Source organism: Aethalodelphis obliquidens, unplaced genomic scaffold (assembly GCF_003676395.1).
Source record: "Aethalodelphis obliquidens isolate GAN/ISIS:26980383/991018 unplaced genomic scaffold, ASM367639v1 scaffold39, whole genome shotgun sequence".
NCBI lineage: Eukaryota > Metazoa > Chordata > Mammalia > Artiodactyla > Delphinidae > Aethalodelphis > Aethalodelphis obliquidens.
Genome location: NW_020837983.1, coordinates 5,054,826 through 5,071,514, shown reverse-complemented (window position 1 = coordinate 5,071,514; position 16,689 = coordinate 5,054,826). Strand labels below are relative to the sequence as shown.

Genomic DNA, 16,689 nt, shown 5'->3' with positions numbered 1-16,689 from the left:
TTTGTTGCAGTGCATGGGCTTCTTTCTAGTTGTGGCAGGCGGGTTTTCTCTCTCTAGTTGTGGTGTGTGGGCTCCAGAGCACGTGGATTCTGTAGTTTGCAGCACGTGGCTCTCTAGTTGAGGCGCATAGGTTCAGTAGTTGTGGTGCGTGGGCTTAGTTGCCCCGTGGCATGTGGGATCTTAGTTCACCAACCAGGGAACCAAACCCACGTCCCCTGCGTTAGAAGGTGGATTCTTTACCACTGGACCACCAGGGAAGTCCCTCTAATAGGTTTTTAATGGAGTCCTTAGGGTTTTCTTTATATTATACAGGTTTCCCCTGCTGTCTGAAATAGAGTGTTCCTCTGAAACCTTTCATACACCAAAATGGTATAAAACGAAGAAACAGTTACCTTAGGACACATCTTGCTAATGGACGCACAAAATAAATTGAGATAAAGCCCAGATGCTCACAGACATAGTTCAAAGCTATGGTGGCTAAATGCTGAGATGCTGAGTGTAGTTGCCAGGGAAGGAGCTTGGCAGTGCCACTCTCACTCTTTGGGGTTATGTTGCCTCTATAACAGCTCAGTGCAAAACAAATGCTTAACACTTATTTTCTCTTTTCACATTTTTTTGTAGAAGTGAAAATCCACTTTGGATTTCTTTTGGTTAGTGAAAACACGTACTAAGATAGGTCTTTTGTAAAAGTGAAGTGGCATAAAATGAACTTCCAAAAAGCAGGGTGTACCTGTATCAGGTTATCTGCAAAGAGCGACAGTTTTACTTCTTCCTTTCCAATTTGAATGCCGTTTATTTCTTTTTCTTGCCTAACTGCACTGGCTAGGACTTCCAACACTGTGTTGAATAAAATTGGCAAGAGGTGGGTATCCTTGTTCTGTTCTTGATCTTAGAGGAAAAGCTTTCAGCTTTTTACCATTGAGAATGATGTTAAAGCTATGGGCTTGTCACATATGGCCTGTTATGGTGTGGTACATTCCCTCTATACCTGTTTTGTTGAGAGTGTTTACCATAAATGAATTTGAATTTTGAAAAATGATTTTACTGTATCTGTCGAGATGATCATATGATTTTTAGCCTTCATTTCGTTAATGTATCACATTGACTAATGTGCAGATGCAGAGCCACCCTTGCATCCCTGGAATACATCCCACTTGATCATGATGTATGATCCTTTTAATGTATTATAGAATTCGGCTTGCTAATATTTTGTTGAGGATTTTTGCATGTATGTTCATCAGAGATATTGGCCTGTAACTTTCTTTTCTTGAGGCATCCTTGTCTAGTTTTGGTATTAGGGTAATGCTGGCCTTGTAAACGACTTTGGAAGACTTTGAGAAAGACTGGTATTAATTCTTCTTGGAATATTTGGTAGAATTCAGCAGTAAAGACGTATCGTCCTGGACTTTTGTTTTTGGGAGGTTTTTGATTACTGATTCAATCTCCTTACAGTAATTGGTCTGTTCAGATAGTCTATTTAATCATGATTCAGTCTTGGTAGGTTGTATGTTTCTAGGGCTGTATGCATTTCTTCTAGGTTGTCCAATATGTTGGTGTACAATTGTTCATAGTAGTTTGGTGTGATCCTTTGTATTTTGGTGGTATCAGTTGTAGTATCTCCTCTTTCATTTCTGATTTTGAGTCCTCTTTTTTTCTCGGTGAGTCTAGCTAAAGGTTTGTTAATTTTATCTTTTCTATGCTTGTAGTTTCTTTGATCTTTCCTATTGTCTGTAGCCTTATCACAGCATCTGACATAGGTAAGTAGTTACTCTAAAATTTTGTTAAATATATTGACTTGTCAGAAAGAGAAAGACAGATACCGTTGTGATATCACTCATATGTGGAATCAAAATATGGCACAAATGAACCTATCTACAAAGCAGAAGCAGACTCACAGACATAGAGGACAGATTTGTGGTTGCCAGGGGGGAGGCAAGGTTGGTGAGGGGTGGATGGGGAGTTTGGGCTTAGTAGATGCAAAGTTTTACATATAGAATGGATAAACAACAAGGTTCTACTGTATAGCACAAGGAACTATATTCAATATGGGATAAACCATAATGGAAAAGAATATAAAAACAAATATATATGTGTATAACTGAGTCACTTTGCTGTACAGCAGAAATTGATAGAATATTGTAAATCAACTATGCTTCAATTAAAAAAATAAAAAAAGACAAGTGGATAAAAAATTTACTGACTTCTAAAAAAACTTTTATTGGAGTATAATTTTTATTTACAATGTTGTGTTAGTTTCAGGTATACAGCAAAGTGAATCAGTCATACGTGCACATATATCCACTCTTTTTTAGATTCTTTTCCCTATTATAGAGTATAGGGTATTGAGTAGTGTTCCCTGTGCTGTACAGTAGGTCCTTATAAGTTATCCGTTTTATATTTAGTAGTGTGCATATGTCAATCCCAATCTCCCAGTTTATCCCCTACCCCCTTTCCCTCCTGGTAACCATAAGTTTGTTTTCTATATCTGTGACTTTATTTCTGTTTTGTAAATAAGTTCATTTGTACCATTTTTTTTAGATTCCACATACAAGCAATATCATATGATATTTGTCTTTCTCTGTCTGACTTCACTCTCGCTGACTTGTTTTAAAATGGACACTTAAGCTCATGTATTGCATATACGTACACATATATATGTATGTGTGTATGTTTTTAACTTTTTATTTTGAAATAATTATAGATTTATAGGAAGTTGCAAAGAAATGTATAGGGAAGTCCTGTGTACTCATCCCCAGATTCCCCTAGTTAACATCTTTTACAACTCTAGTACAATATCAAAATAAAATTGGCCTTGTTACAATCTGTAGAGCTTGTTCACCTTTCACCAGTTATACATGTATACGTGTGTGTGTGTGTGTAATTTTATGTCATGTCTAGCTTTGCATAACCACCACCAAAATTAAGAGACTTGATTGTACTATCACAGTATTCCCTGGTGTTATGCCTTTACAGGCAAACCCATCCCACCTGTCCCTAACTTTTGGCAATCACTAATCTATTCTCTGTCTCTGTAATTATATTATTTCATGAATGTTACAAAATGGAATCATGAAGTTGGGATCTTTTTGAGATGGGCTATTTTCATTCAGCATAATTTCTTTGAAGTTTATCTACTTTCTGTGTGTATTACATCATTCTTTATTGTTGCTGAGTAGTAATACATAGTGTGGATGTATCATAATTTATTTAACTTCAATCACTGAAGGACATTTAGGTAGTTTCCAGTTTTTGACTTTTGCAAATAAAGCTATTATGAGCATTCATGTACATCTTCCTGCAGGAAAATAAGTCTCCATTTTTCTGGGATAATGCCCAAGAGTTACATACATTATATTTTGGTATATGGGACATCAAAAATTCTAACTTTCCCATTATAAACTAATTAGCAAAATTTCTGTTACACGTCAGGAAGGAAAAAGTTAATAAATTCTGAAGATGAAAACTCAAATGATGAATAGCATTTCTGTCATGCATTTATTTCACTATTCTTACTCATTTGAAAGTTCTTTTTCTTTTTCTAATAAAATTAGCTGATGGGGAGAAAGAAGATCAGTTTAATGGAAGCCCTCCAAGACCACAGCCAAGGGGACCAAGAACTCCACCAGGACCCCCTCCACCTGATGATGATGAGGATGATCCCATGCCATTGCCAGGTAGAAATATATCAGTGATAGTTTATTTTCCCCCTCTTGATTAATGTTAATAGTACTTTTTGATTAAAGAAAAAAAATTAGATGCTGGTAATCAAATCTTGATGAATATCCTCTGCCCCCGTTCTGCGCAGTGTTTTCTTGTGTTTTTTTGTTGGCAAGTGAATTTGTTAAAAGAAAAAAAAAAATCAGTTAATTAATTCGAAGCTGAAGCAACATTACTTTGAAAATAAAATGTTAATGTGCTATAGTGGTATGTACAGAACAGCACCAGTAAAAATAAACAGGTATTGGAAGAGATAAAAATCTGTATAGTTACTTAATAGCTAAAAAAGAAGAGGATTATTGTATTAGAACATAATATAGCATACTTTATTAATTATGAGCTGTGTTTATTTAATACTTTGTTTAAAGTATGTTTATTTAATACTATTAATATTTATTAATAATTAATAAAGCATACTTTATTAATTATGAGCTAAATCATCCAAAATGTCATTAAGTAGTTGCAGTATCCAATCCTTCTGCCTCATGTTATTTAAACAGTTAAAATAATCTGTGCCTTAAACCTCAATTTTTCAGTGTCTGGTGATAAGGAAGAGGATGCTCCTCATAGAGAAGATTACTTTGAGCCCATTTCTCCTGATCGGAATTCTGTTCCTCAGGAAGGTCAATATTCTGATGAAGGAGAAGTAGAAGAGGAACAACAAGAAGAAGGAGAAGATGATGAAGATGATGTGGATGTCGAGGAAGAAGAGGATGAGGATGAGGATGATCGCCATACAGTAGATAGTATCCCTGAGGAGGAAGAGGAAGATGAAGAGGAAGAAGGTGAAGAAGATGAAGAAGGTGAAGGTGGGTTAAATTAGCTAGGACTTCTGGTTTTAAGTGCTAACTAGCTTGATGTAGCTTTTAGTAATGCAGAAGAATTTGTAGCAGAGATAAATGGCTTTCAAGAAACCTGAGTCAGATTGTAGCTGGGCCTTAAGACTTGACTAGAGCTGGGATTTCCGTCTCTTCTTTGTTTTGTGTTGCTAATTTATATTCTGTTAACGAATTGTTATATCTCTATTCACCCCACATCTTTAATCTCCTCTCTTTAACCAGCCAGTCTAAACTACCTGGCTGTGTCTCAGATCCAGATCCAGTTTTCTGGGAGAGAGAGTCTCTTTGGCTTGCTATGGTATCGCTGCCCCTTGATACCATCAGCTTTGTCCAGGGAAGCAGGAATATGCAGCAAATACATGGTGATTAGGGATTTGGTGATCTGTTTTGAGAGTAAAGGAGTGGTGTTTTAAGCTGGGTGGAATTGCTAAAGATGTCTGCCACCTAGATATTTTGGCAAAATGCTACATTATTTTTAGAAATTCAGAAGGAAAAATCTCAATTACACAGGGACATATGGCAGCATTATGCAGTCCTTTAGTTAGGCTTTATTTTTCCTTTGAAAGCAAAAAGAGATACTTAAGCTAATTGGCTCTTAATTTCTCCAATAAATGGAATGTAGTGTTAAAGTATTTATGTAAAATGACAGATTATCTGCCTTTTTCTTTTATAAGATAGTACAGGTGAGCATCATTCTACGTGAGAGAGAGGACCATTCTAGTATCACAGTGGCCCTTTTACACAATATAAATAATTGGGTTATTGAGTGATAATCTTTTTAGCTTACCCCATTTCCAGATTACCACAAAATCCTTTTTAGATTTATTGTGTTTGACTGGCAAGTAGTAGTTAGATTTCATGCAAGCTTTGTTAATCAGAGGACATTTTAATAGAGAAGGTGAGAGAATGAGGCTGGTTAATTTGATTTTTACCAGAAGACATCTGGTGGTTATTCCAGAGTCAAGTCTCTATAGGCCCTTCCTTTTCAAATATGAGTGTATTGCTATGGCTAAATTGTTTTGAGCTAAAGAGTGTCAAAAGAGGGCTGTTACTTGAGGAATACTGTAGGCTGTAATTGCACATCTCTGTTTTACCACGGCCAGGTAATAGTAGTGTTAAAAAGTAAAACCAACAAGTTTTCCATCTCTGGTCCTGTATTACTTCTAGTCCTGTATTAATAAATAGAGGAAAAAGCTGCATGTGTCATAATATGAAAACTCTTTGTTTTGGCAAAGCTGAGCACTTTATATGAACAGATTTTCCCTAAAAACATAATACAGAACTGGGGAAACTGTGTGACAGGTAAATACAGAGAAGTGAAAGTGAAGGAATATGAAACTCATGTTATAAAAAGAACATAGAATGTTTTTTCTGGAAATAATTGATGTAACTTGGTATTTATGGTACTGATTCTTAGTTAATTTAATAATTTTGGCCTATCAATTTATTTTTTCCATCTTAAAAATACTCTCTTATGAGGGCAGGCTTAATTTCTTTCCTCCTGAAAGAGGTATTTTTGGTTTGTTTTTTGAGGCATTTCTAATTTAATTTTGTGAGGAAAAGATCTGTAGCAGAGTTAGTTGTAAAGCTGAACAGATATAATAGAAAACTTCGCTTATGAAGTTTCTCCATAATTATTCTATTAGAAACTATAAAATGTTAGTAATTGTTGATAAGATGTTGGGGCAGAAATTAATTTTGTTGAGGAAATCATTAATTTTTATTTTTTGCCACACTATTAAATGATTTTTTTGACAAACCAGATTGGTCTGCATTAAACAACAATGATGTAACAACTAAATATTATTCAAACTGATTTTCAGGGGATGATGGTTATGAACAAATTTCCAGTGATGAAGATGGAATTGCTGACTTGGAACGTGAAACATTTAAGTATCCAAACTTTGATGTTGAATACACTGCTGAAGACTTAGCTTCAGTTCCTCCTATGACATATGATCCATATGACAGGGAGCTTGTACCACTCTTATACTTCAGCTGTCCATACAAGACTACTTTTGAAATTGAAATCAGTAGAATGAAGGATCAAGGTCCAGATAAAGAAAATTCAGGGGCAGTAGAAGCCTCAGTGAAGTTAACTGAACTGTTGGATTTGTATCAAGAAGATAGAGGTGCAAAATGGGTAACAGCTTTAGAAGAAATTCCAAGTTTAATAATAAAAGGATTAAGTTATTTGCAATTGAAAAACACAAAACAAGACGCCCTTGGCCAGTTGATAGACTGGACCATGCAAGCTTTAAATTTACAAGTAGCCCTTCGCCAACCCATTGCCTTAAATGTCCGACAGCTCAAAGCTGGGACCAAATTAGTGTCCTCACTGGCAGAATGTGGGGCCCAAGGAGTCATGGGACTGCTACAAGCAGGAGTGATCAGTGGATTATTTGAGCTCCTGTTTGCTGATCATGTCTCATCTTCCCTTAAGTTAAATGCATTTAAAGCTTTGGACAGTGTCATTAGTATGACAGAAGGAATGGAAGCATTTTTAAGAAGTAGGCAGAGTGAAAAAAGTGGCTATCAAAAACTGCTGGAGCTCATACTTTTAGATCAGACTGTGAGGGTTGTCACTGCTGGTTCAGCTATTCTTCAGAAATGCCATTTCTATGAAATTTTGTCAGAGATTAAAAGACTTGGTGACCATTTAGCAGAGAAGACTTCTTCTGTTCCTAACCACAGTGAAGCTGATCATGATACAGACACTGGACTTGAGAGAACAAACCCAGAATATGAAAATGAGGTAGAGGCTTCAATGGATATGGATCTTTTGGAATCCTCAAATATAAGTGAAGGGGAAATAGAAAAGCTTATTAACCTCTTAGAGGAAGTTTTTCATTTAATGGAAACTGCACCTCACACAATGATCCAACCTCCTGTTAAGTCTTTCCCAACAATGGCACGTATTACTGGACCACCAGAGAGGGATGATCCATACCCTGTTCTCTTTAGGTAAGACATTTTTGGCTTTGGGAAATATATTTTACCAGTCATTAGAGGCAATTTTATGTGGTTGGTTTCTTTTTTTTTTTTTTTTACTCTGTCTGTAGGTCAAGGATACTTGATATTTTAAAATAAGTGGAACTGAGAAATATGTTACTGTGGGTGACCTATATTTAGTTAATACTTAAAGTTGTAGTAGCAACTTAAGTTAAAGATAGTAATAATCAACAACAGTGCTTATATAAGCATGTCTGTGAGCAAGAATAAACGAGAAACCGCTGAGTGGCTTCTGGGAAGGTGGTACAAAGAGGATGGAACAGGAAGGAGAGAGCTTTTCAGTGTAAACCTTTTTGTACCTTATCACTGTAATACATTGTAGATTAAACTGATACTTTACTAAATTAATTTTACAGTCCTGGTTAAAGATATATTAAAGGTTTAATTGCCATTTGTTTCTGCCATCTAACTCTCTAGTTATCTATTGGTACAGTTTTGCCATTATTAGGTACCCATGGTAGATTTTTAAAATTTTGTTTTAATTTTTGAGAGTTTCTTTTTTGGCATTTTGCCTGTAAATAATTTTTCAACTAAATGCAAAAGTTGCATTTTTATTATTTTATTCCTTATTTCTGTGATTATTTTTTGCCTTGCTTTGGAACATAGTGCATTAACAGAAAATCAGTACTTGTCCTTTCTAAAATCTGTACCTATCCATTCCTGTTTTTAGCTGAAACTATCAGATCTTGCCTTAGTTTGAGTTCTTACAGGAGTGTAAGATGATAATTGTTAAAGCAAGGTCTGGTAGGAGATGAGGTCAAGAGTACAAAGTAGGAGTTTGGCTTTGAACAAGAGAAAGGAAACCTTATATGTATACAAATACAGATATCTTTGTAGTGTGGAGACAGTAGAGGAGACAAGGCACTTCTCACTGATCCTATTTTTTTTTTTTTTGCGGTACGAGGGCCTCTCACTGTTGTGGCCTCTCCCGTCGCAGAGCACAGGCTCTGGATGCGCAGGCTCAGCAGCCATGGCTCACGGGCCCAGCCGCTCCGCGGCACGTGGGATCTTCCCGGACCAGGGCACGAACCCGTGTCCCCTGCATCGGCAGGTGGACTCTCAACCACTGTGCCACCAGGGAAGCCCATTGATCCTATTTTTGATAAAGTAGGAATTGAAGTCATGCACTGAGGGTGACTGAGTATAAGAAAAGGGTGAAGCTCTCAAATAGTCAGTGAGGGGAAACGAGTAATTAATGGCCTACTAAGTCTTGTTTTTCCCCCATAATTGGAGGAGGTATGTTTGGGTATCAGACTTTAGGAAATAAAGGGCTTTGAATGCTGTGCACTAAGGAATTTGGATTTTTGTTTTTGTTTTTGTTTTGGCTGCACTGCATAGATTGTGGGATCTTAGTTCCCTGACCAGGGATCAAACCCGGGCCCCTGGCAGTGAGAGCACTGAGTCCTAACCACTGGACTGCCAGGGAATTCCCAGGGATTTTGTTTTTAGAATGTGGGAAGATCTCGAATATTTTGGAGTAGCAGATCTGGTATGATCAAAGTAGTGTTCTAAGATTATATTATAGTTACAAGATGTATTGCAATGGAAGAGAAATTGGAGTTATTAGGTAGATAAGCCTGTCTGAAGAGTCTAGGTGGTAGGTGTTGTGCTAAGTACTTGGCCTGATATAGTGGCATTTACAGAAAATGGGAAGACAGATATTGTGCTACTGTTGAGAGTTTGTGAAAAAGCATTACTAGGACTTGGCAACTGAACCTAGTAAGAGAAAGTAAGAAGGAGCTTTGATGTTTCTAGCCAACTAGAAACTATTGGTAACTTTGATGTTTCTAGCCAACTAGAAACTATTGGTAACTATTGGAACTGTGGTTTTATGGACAGAAACTGGTAAATTAGGAGGGAGAGTGAATTTTGAAATAAATAATTACATTTTGGAAGGATTAGTTTGAAGTGACGGCAAGGTTCATTAATGTACCATGTTGGGGTCTTCAAGATAACCCCCGAGATTTGCTAGATGGAGTCACAGGACTGTGTTGTAATCACGACCACGATTTATTATATCAAAAGGATACAAAACATGATCAGCAAAGAGAAGGGGTACATGGGACTAAGCCTGGGGAAATGAGTCATAAACTTCCAGAGTCCTTTCCTCATTTAGACACAAAGGACCCGCTTAAGTCCTCCAACAACAAATTGTGACATGTGTGAAATGTTGCGTACTGAGCAAGCTCATTGGAATCTCAGCATCCAAGCTTATTATTGGGGGATAGCCATGTAGGCACCCAGTACCTAGCATGTATCAGAATTCCAGACTCCCAAAAGGAAAGCAGGTGTTCAGCGTAAACCATATTATTTGCATAAACAGTTTAGGTGCAGTGAGTATTCTTACCAGTTGATGGGCGGAAACCCTCCCAAAATCCAAGTCCCCAGAGGCCAGCCAAGGGCCAACCTTGCAAGCAGGCCTTTCTAAGAATAAACATTCTGAGGCCTGCCATGTTAACTATTTTCTGAACATTCCATGAGGTGGTTAAGGATGCTCTTAGAGCATAATAATGTTCACCTTTGTGGTAAGAAGTTAGTGGAGGTGTTTTTATCATGACAGAAGCCTGAGTTTAAGCAGAAATTGATTGAAGAGGCAATTTTATGCTATGTGATTACAACTACATGACATTCTGGAAAAGGCAAAACTGTGGAGACAGTGACTGCCAGGGATTGGGAAGGAGGGAGGGATGAATAGATGGAGCACAGAGTATTTTTAGGACAGTGAAAGTACTCTGTCAGTAGCAGTTGGGTCTATTTAGGGGTGTTAGGTAAATTCAGACTTTTTCTACTAAAACTATGGGTACTAAAAAAATGGTTCTTGGATTTGATAAAAGAGTCTATTGTATTAAATACTGAAAATTGATAATTTGAGGTTTTTTCCCCCTAGAGGTACTAATTCAGATATACTACCTATAGTAAATCTGAATATACTATAAGTTTTTTATGGTATATGTACTATATTCTCCCTAGATATACTAATTCAGATATACCGATATGCCATGGGTTGAGTAGGACCATGGTTAAAAGGAAGGAGCATTTGATAAGTGGCCTGGAAGGAAGTCCCAGATTTTAAAGTCATGGTTGATTCTGGAAAGAGAAAACTTGTCACAGTTACTTATTAAACATCCTTTGAATGCTAGGAAAAAGCCTTACAGAACTTTCACTTTTGTTTGGCCTAGTGGATAGAAGGCTTGCTACTTACAGTACTATTTTAGTTAAAGCAGTATATTGCTGAAGATAAGGATTATTGCCATTAAATTTTTTACCTCTCTCCTGTCTAATGAATATTGAATAAATGAAGAATGTTTTACACTGACTTAACATATATTTTATTACTTCTTCTACAGGTATCTTCACAGTCATCACTTCTTGGAGTTGGTTACCTTGCTTTTGTCAATTCCAGTAACAAGTGCACACCCTGGTGTGCTGCAAGCCACAAAAGATGTTTTAAAGTTTCTTGCACAGTCACAAAAGGGTCTTCTTTTTTTTATGTCAGAATATGAAGCAACAAATTTGTTGATCCGAGCTCTGTGTCACCTTTATGATCAAGATGAAGAAGAAGGTCTCCAATCTGATGGTGTTATTGATGATGCATTTGCCTTGTGGCTACAGGACTCAACACAGACTTTGCAGTGTATTACAGAACTGTTCAGCCATTTTCAGCGTTGTACAGCCAGTGAAGAAACTGACCATTCAGATCTCTTGGGAACTCTTCACAATCTTTACTTGATTACTTTTAATCCTGTGGGAAGATCAGCTGTTGGCCATGTTTTCAGTCTTGAGAAAAATCTCCAAAGTCTTATTACTCTAATGGAGTACTATTCCAAAGAAGCCTTAGGGTAATTTTATGCTTAATCCTTAAATTTTCTATTTTATTGGAAAACCACATCACTAATGGGGTAGTTTCTTGAAAGAATGTGTTTTGAAAATAAAAACTATAATTTTTTGACATAACACATAACTTCTTAATTAAGGATTAGAATGGTGAAATCTCTAAGATGTGGCTGTAAATAAATGAAATAGCAGCTTCTTCCAGTTTCATCACGGTGTTAACACAGATTGCAGCTGTAGTACTCCTGCTAATTTTTGTGGAGGGGAATCCTAAGGTACAGGAACATACGTATACCATAAGAGTCATGAGGGCTATCTTGCTGTCTTCTGCCCTTCTAAGCTATTCTAAGCTATTCTAAGGTATTCTAAGCTAATACCTTCTAAGCTATTCATGGTGCTCAGATTTCAGAAGTGTTTTGACTGGATGAGGGGGATTGAGAATGACAGTAGTTTTCAAGAACTTGCCCTATAGGGCAGAGGGTTTTAGTGTATGAGAAGAGAAACATGTTCTTCCTGGTTCATGCCATGCAAAGCAGTGGCATCCTTTGCATCGGGGTCTTGATATGACTCCTTGAGTGATGGATCTTTTGGGGGGACCTGTAAAAGGCAAACAACAGTGACTTCTATGTCTAGCTGTATATTAACAGTTCTTTAGTGGAAGTCTGAATAATCATGGTGGTAGGTTGATTCATCACACTTGTTCCTATTTATCCAGAGTGAACAACTATTTTAAAGGAGACCGATGAAGTGTACTTCCTAATCTTTCATTGCTAATGAAGTACACTTATTAATATTTCATTGTTCTGATCTTATTTCTTAATAGAATTTCACTTTCCATTTTGATGCATGTGCTTCGTTATTACATACTTTTAAGTAGTGGTTTCAGGTGAATTGAAGGTGAAACTTTAAAGTGCGATTTCCTGTTTTCAGGAAGTCAGTCATGTTTCATTGTGAAATTCCTTGATCCCTTTAAAACCAAGTAGAAAACAATGTTAAAAATTGTTCCTAAAAATTTATTTTCATATCAAAAACTTTAAAACCTTATTTTGTTTCAGTGATTCCAAGTCTAAGAAGTCAGTAGCTTATAATTATGCATGCATACTTATTTTGGTGGTGGTTCAGTCTTCCAGTGATGTCCAAATGCTAGAACAGCATGCAGCATCTCTCTTGAAGCTTTGTAAAGCAGATGAAAATAATGCTAAATTGCAAGGTATGGTACTTGAAGTTATTTTAAGCATTTATGATATGTGAAGAAAAAAAGCCTTTGAATATCTGTAGTTAGTACTTTATCATGTTTTGATAATATACCTGGTAATACCCTGTTTTTAACTTTCTGAAAGTTAAGATACCTTTTATGGAGGTATTTTATATGGTGTTCTTAAAAAGATTTTTAGGAAATTGTTCAAAGTACCTTTTTCTGAAAAGCCATGGAAATTTCTGGGTGGTTGAAGTTCCTAATCAAAGTAGAATTAAAGATGAACTCAGAAGTTCAGTTTTGTTTATAGTTTGCATGTGTGTGTGTTTTCTATATATGTATTTCTAAGTACAACACTGTTGTAAGTACAACTTAGAAATCCATTTGTGGTTAACACGTGCTATTCTCAAGTGAAGAATGATGAATATGAACATTATTTTCTAAATGTATGTTGAATGAAGTTTATGGCAAACCTTATTATGTGGGCAGTCTTGAAAAGTTTAAGGGATTTAATTACAAGTTTTTATTATTTTATTTTGGTTCTTGGCTTTCTGACCTTGCCAAGTAGAAAATTTGATAACATTGAGTAAATGTTATGATAGCATGTGGCCTCTTTTCTTTCTTTTTTTTTTTGTTTTGGCTGCACTGCACGACATGCGGGATCTTAGTTCCCCAACCAGGAATCAAACCCGTTCCCCCTGCAGTGGAAGTGCAGAGTTTTAACCACTGGCCCTGGACCGCCAGGGAAGTCCCAGGCCTCTTTTCTTTTTAATCCTAAATTTTATGTGCGATACCACCAGTAAAAGTTGGGTACTGCACTCAATTTTCTATATTGAAAATAGATTTTTTTCCCCCTGAAGTATGCCTTTATAAAAGGAGGGTATGCAGCGTCTTCAAAGGTAGTATTAATGCCTTACTACATTTTCTGTGTGATGGGTACACTAGTATTTGTTTTATTATTCCTTATATCTTTCATTTGAACACTATATATTGTACATATATGAAAGAGTTAATTTAAAAATCCGTAGGAAAATACTCAGATGTAAACAGTTGTAATCCTCAGGATTGTAGTACCAAGGAAGGGTGACTACTATTTGCACTTCCCTTCATTCATTCCTATAAAGTGTCTGGAACTTATTACGTGAGAATGCTTTTCTAAAAACATTTTTGGTGATAAAGTATAGGTTCTACGGCATAGCTTCTAGGAGAGTTTTGAGTTCGGGTGCAGTAAATGGTATATTTCATGTGTTTCTTTTATAAACAAAGCTTGCTGTTATTAATTTTGGGGTGATAGTGATTACTTTTAACTTCGTAAAGGCAAATTAGGAAATTGATAAAATTTAAAATTCATGATAAGGGAAAAGGCACTCGGCATATGTCCCCTCATGGGTTTGATCCTGTTAGAAATGAATACATTTTGTGTATGCTTTTTGGGGGGTGTGGGAATCAGTGGCAGCATTAGGTGAATAAACATTATGTTATTATATTGGTTTATGAGCAGTCAATTTTATAATTCTTTTTTAATGTTGTAAGTTGATTGCTGCAAAAATATTCAGTATAGTTAGATGTAACCATGTAAATGTTTTAAGTTTTCAGAAACCAAAAATCTAAGGGTGGTAACCTCTTTTTTTTAATATATACATATATATATTTTTTAACATCTTTATTGGAGTATAATTGCTTTACAATGGTGTGTTAGTTTCTGCTTTATAACAAAGTGAATCAGTTATACATATACATATGTCCCCATATCTCTTCCCTCTTGCGTCTCCCTCCCTCACCCTCCCTATCCCACCCCTCTAGGTGGTCACAAAGCACTGAGCTCATCTCCCTGTGCTATGCGGCTGCTTCCCACTAGCTATCTGTTTTACGTTTGGTAGTGTATATATGTCCATGCCACTCTCTCACTTTGTCCCAGCTTACCCTTCCCCCTCCCCGTATCATCAGGTCCATTCTCTAGTAAGTCTGTGTCTTTATTCCCGTCTTGCCCCTAGGTTCTTCATGACCATTTTTTTTTTTTTTAGATTCCATATATATGTGTTAGCATACGGTATTTGTTTTTTTCTTTCTGTCTGACTTCACTCTGTATGACAGACTGTAGGTCCGTCCACCTCACTACAAATAACTCAATTTCGTTTCTTTTTATGGCTGAGTAATATTCCATTGTATATATGTGCCACATCTTCTTTACCCATTCATCTGTCGATGGACACTTAGGTTGCTTCCATATCTTGGCTGTTGTAAGTAGAGCTGCAATGAACATTTTGGTACATGACTCTTTTTGAATTATGGTTTTCTCAGGGTATATGCCCAGTAGTGGGATTGCTGGATCATATGGTAGTTCTGTTTTTAGGTTTTTAAGGAACGTCCATACTGTTCTCTATAGTGGCTGTATCAGTTTACATTCCCACCAACAGTGCAAGAGGATTCCCTTTTCTCCACACCCTCTCCAGCATTTATTGTTTGTAGATTTTTTGATGATGGCCATTCTGACTGGTGTGAGGTGATACCTCATTGTAGTTTTGATTTGCATTTCTCTACTGATTAGTGATGTTGAGCATCCTTTCATGTGTTTGTTGGCAATCTGTGTATCTTCTTTGGAGAAATGTCTATTTAGGTCTCCTGCGCATTTTTGGATTGGGTTGTTTTATTTCTAAGCCAGTATAGTAGGACATTCATTTCATTTTAAAGCTTGTTTAAATAATTAGACATAAGTTCATTCCTGTATAAAATTTAGTTTATTGAAATGAACATGGATCTGATAATCTAAAACCATGGTTTTTCTCAGGAAAAGAATACCTTTACTTCCCTTGTTTTAAAGGCTTTGTTATAAAGGCTTTTATTTTAAAATATTATATTATGAATTACTGTTTTTGTTTTTAAGAACTTGGCAAGTGGCTTGAACCTCTGAAAAACCTTAGATTTGAGATTAACTGCATCCCAAACCTAATTGAATATGTTAAACAGGTAAGTAAAACTTAAAAGTGCCTTGATTTTACAGAACTGTGCGGTAGTATATAGTAATACTGTTTTAAATCACTTGTATAGGTAATGCAGTTAAGTGTACTTGATTAATTTACTAGTCTTGTGGGTATAGACTGGTACTGGGTATAGATGGGTATGTAATTGTGTGTATAATGAACACAGATGCACACAACTTTATTGCTTTCTATTACCAGCTTCTGTCCTACTTTTTTCCCTCTCAAATAGGAATATTATCACCTACCATTTTGATGACATTTACAAAAGTGTTTTAAAGTTAAATGCTATGATAATGTAACATATAATTATAGTTAAACTTTAGTGGAAAAGAATTTCCCTCAAAATTTGTACTTAAAAATTGGTAGAGTCAGTTCCAGATAATTGCAATGGGGACTAGTTCTGTTAATTTGGGATGGTTAAATCTGCAATTGAAGTAATTAATGAGAGTTGAAAATCATATAATTCATAATATTACAGTTGAAAAATGCATATACACTTCAAGTAATTCATAATGAAAAAATTCATTAAAATCGTTGCATTGTTAGTTTTGGAAGTTTGAAAAGTTTTCTTTGCTCCTTAGCTGATCCAATGTGTATCATAGGAAGAAGGGCTAAAAGTGCCCATGGATGCATAAAAAGTTTTAAACTAGAGGGGCAGAATGGACCTTGAATTATCTCCTTTTTCATTTAACAGATGAGCTATATGTGTTGTGTATGTGTCTGTGTGTCTGTGTGTGTAAACCACCTTGGTCTTGGAGCTGCAGTGTGTTATTGAAGTAATGTATGTATATTATCTAATCTTTTGCTGTTTTGACCCACCAACAAAGAGCTATTTCGGTTTTATCTGCTTCAGATTTTTCTTCACTAACTTGTCTCCCTTCTCATTTTTCCTCCATCTCCCCTAAGAGTACTTTTTCCTCCTATAATGTCATCATATTCTTCTGTTCTTTATGCCTCAAATGATATCTAGAGTTTTTCATTATGTTCGGTCTTTTTTTAAGCAGAAGTACAGTAGTGTCCTGTAAATTTAGATGGTCAGGTATTTAGGGTACTTGTGCATGGTTAGGAGAATATATAAAGTATCCAATAAATATCAGATGGTTTCACTTAAAGT

The 16,689-nt window shown here is 36.1% G+C and overlaps 1 protein-coding gene across 3 annotated transcripts in view; it reads left to right on the top strand.

The window, feature by feature from the left end:
- The window catches only part of VIRMA (vir like m6A methyltransferase associated), a 61,644-nt gene that overhangs the window by 17,428 nt on the left and 27,527 nt on the right, over positions 1–16,689 (top strand). For 2 of the 3 annotated variants that reach the window (XM_027131412.1, XM_027131414.1), the window contains exons 6-11: positions 3,552–3,674; positions 4,254–4,526; positions 6,380–7,520; positions 10,916–11,407; positions 12,455–12,609; positions 15,479–15,561. In XM_027131412.1, coding sequence (XP_026987213.1) covers positions 3,552–3,674; positions 4,254–4,526; positions 6,380–7,520; positions 10,916–11,407; positions 12,455–12,609; positions 15,479–15,561 — 2,267 coding nt within the window. The remainder of the gene's footprint in view (positions 1–3,551; positions 3,675–4,253; positions 4,527–6,379; positions 7,521–10,915; positions 11,408–12,454; positions 12,610–15,478; positions 15,562–16,689) is intronic. The other variant, XM_027131413.1, reaches the window with a different exon arrangement.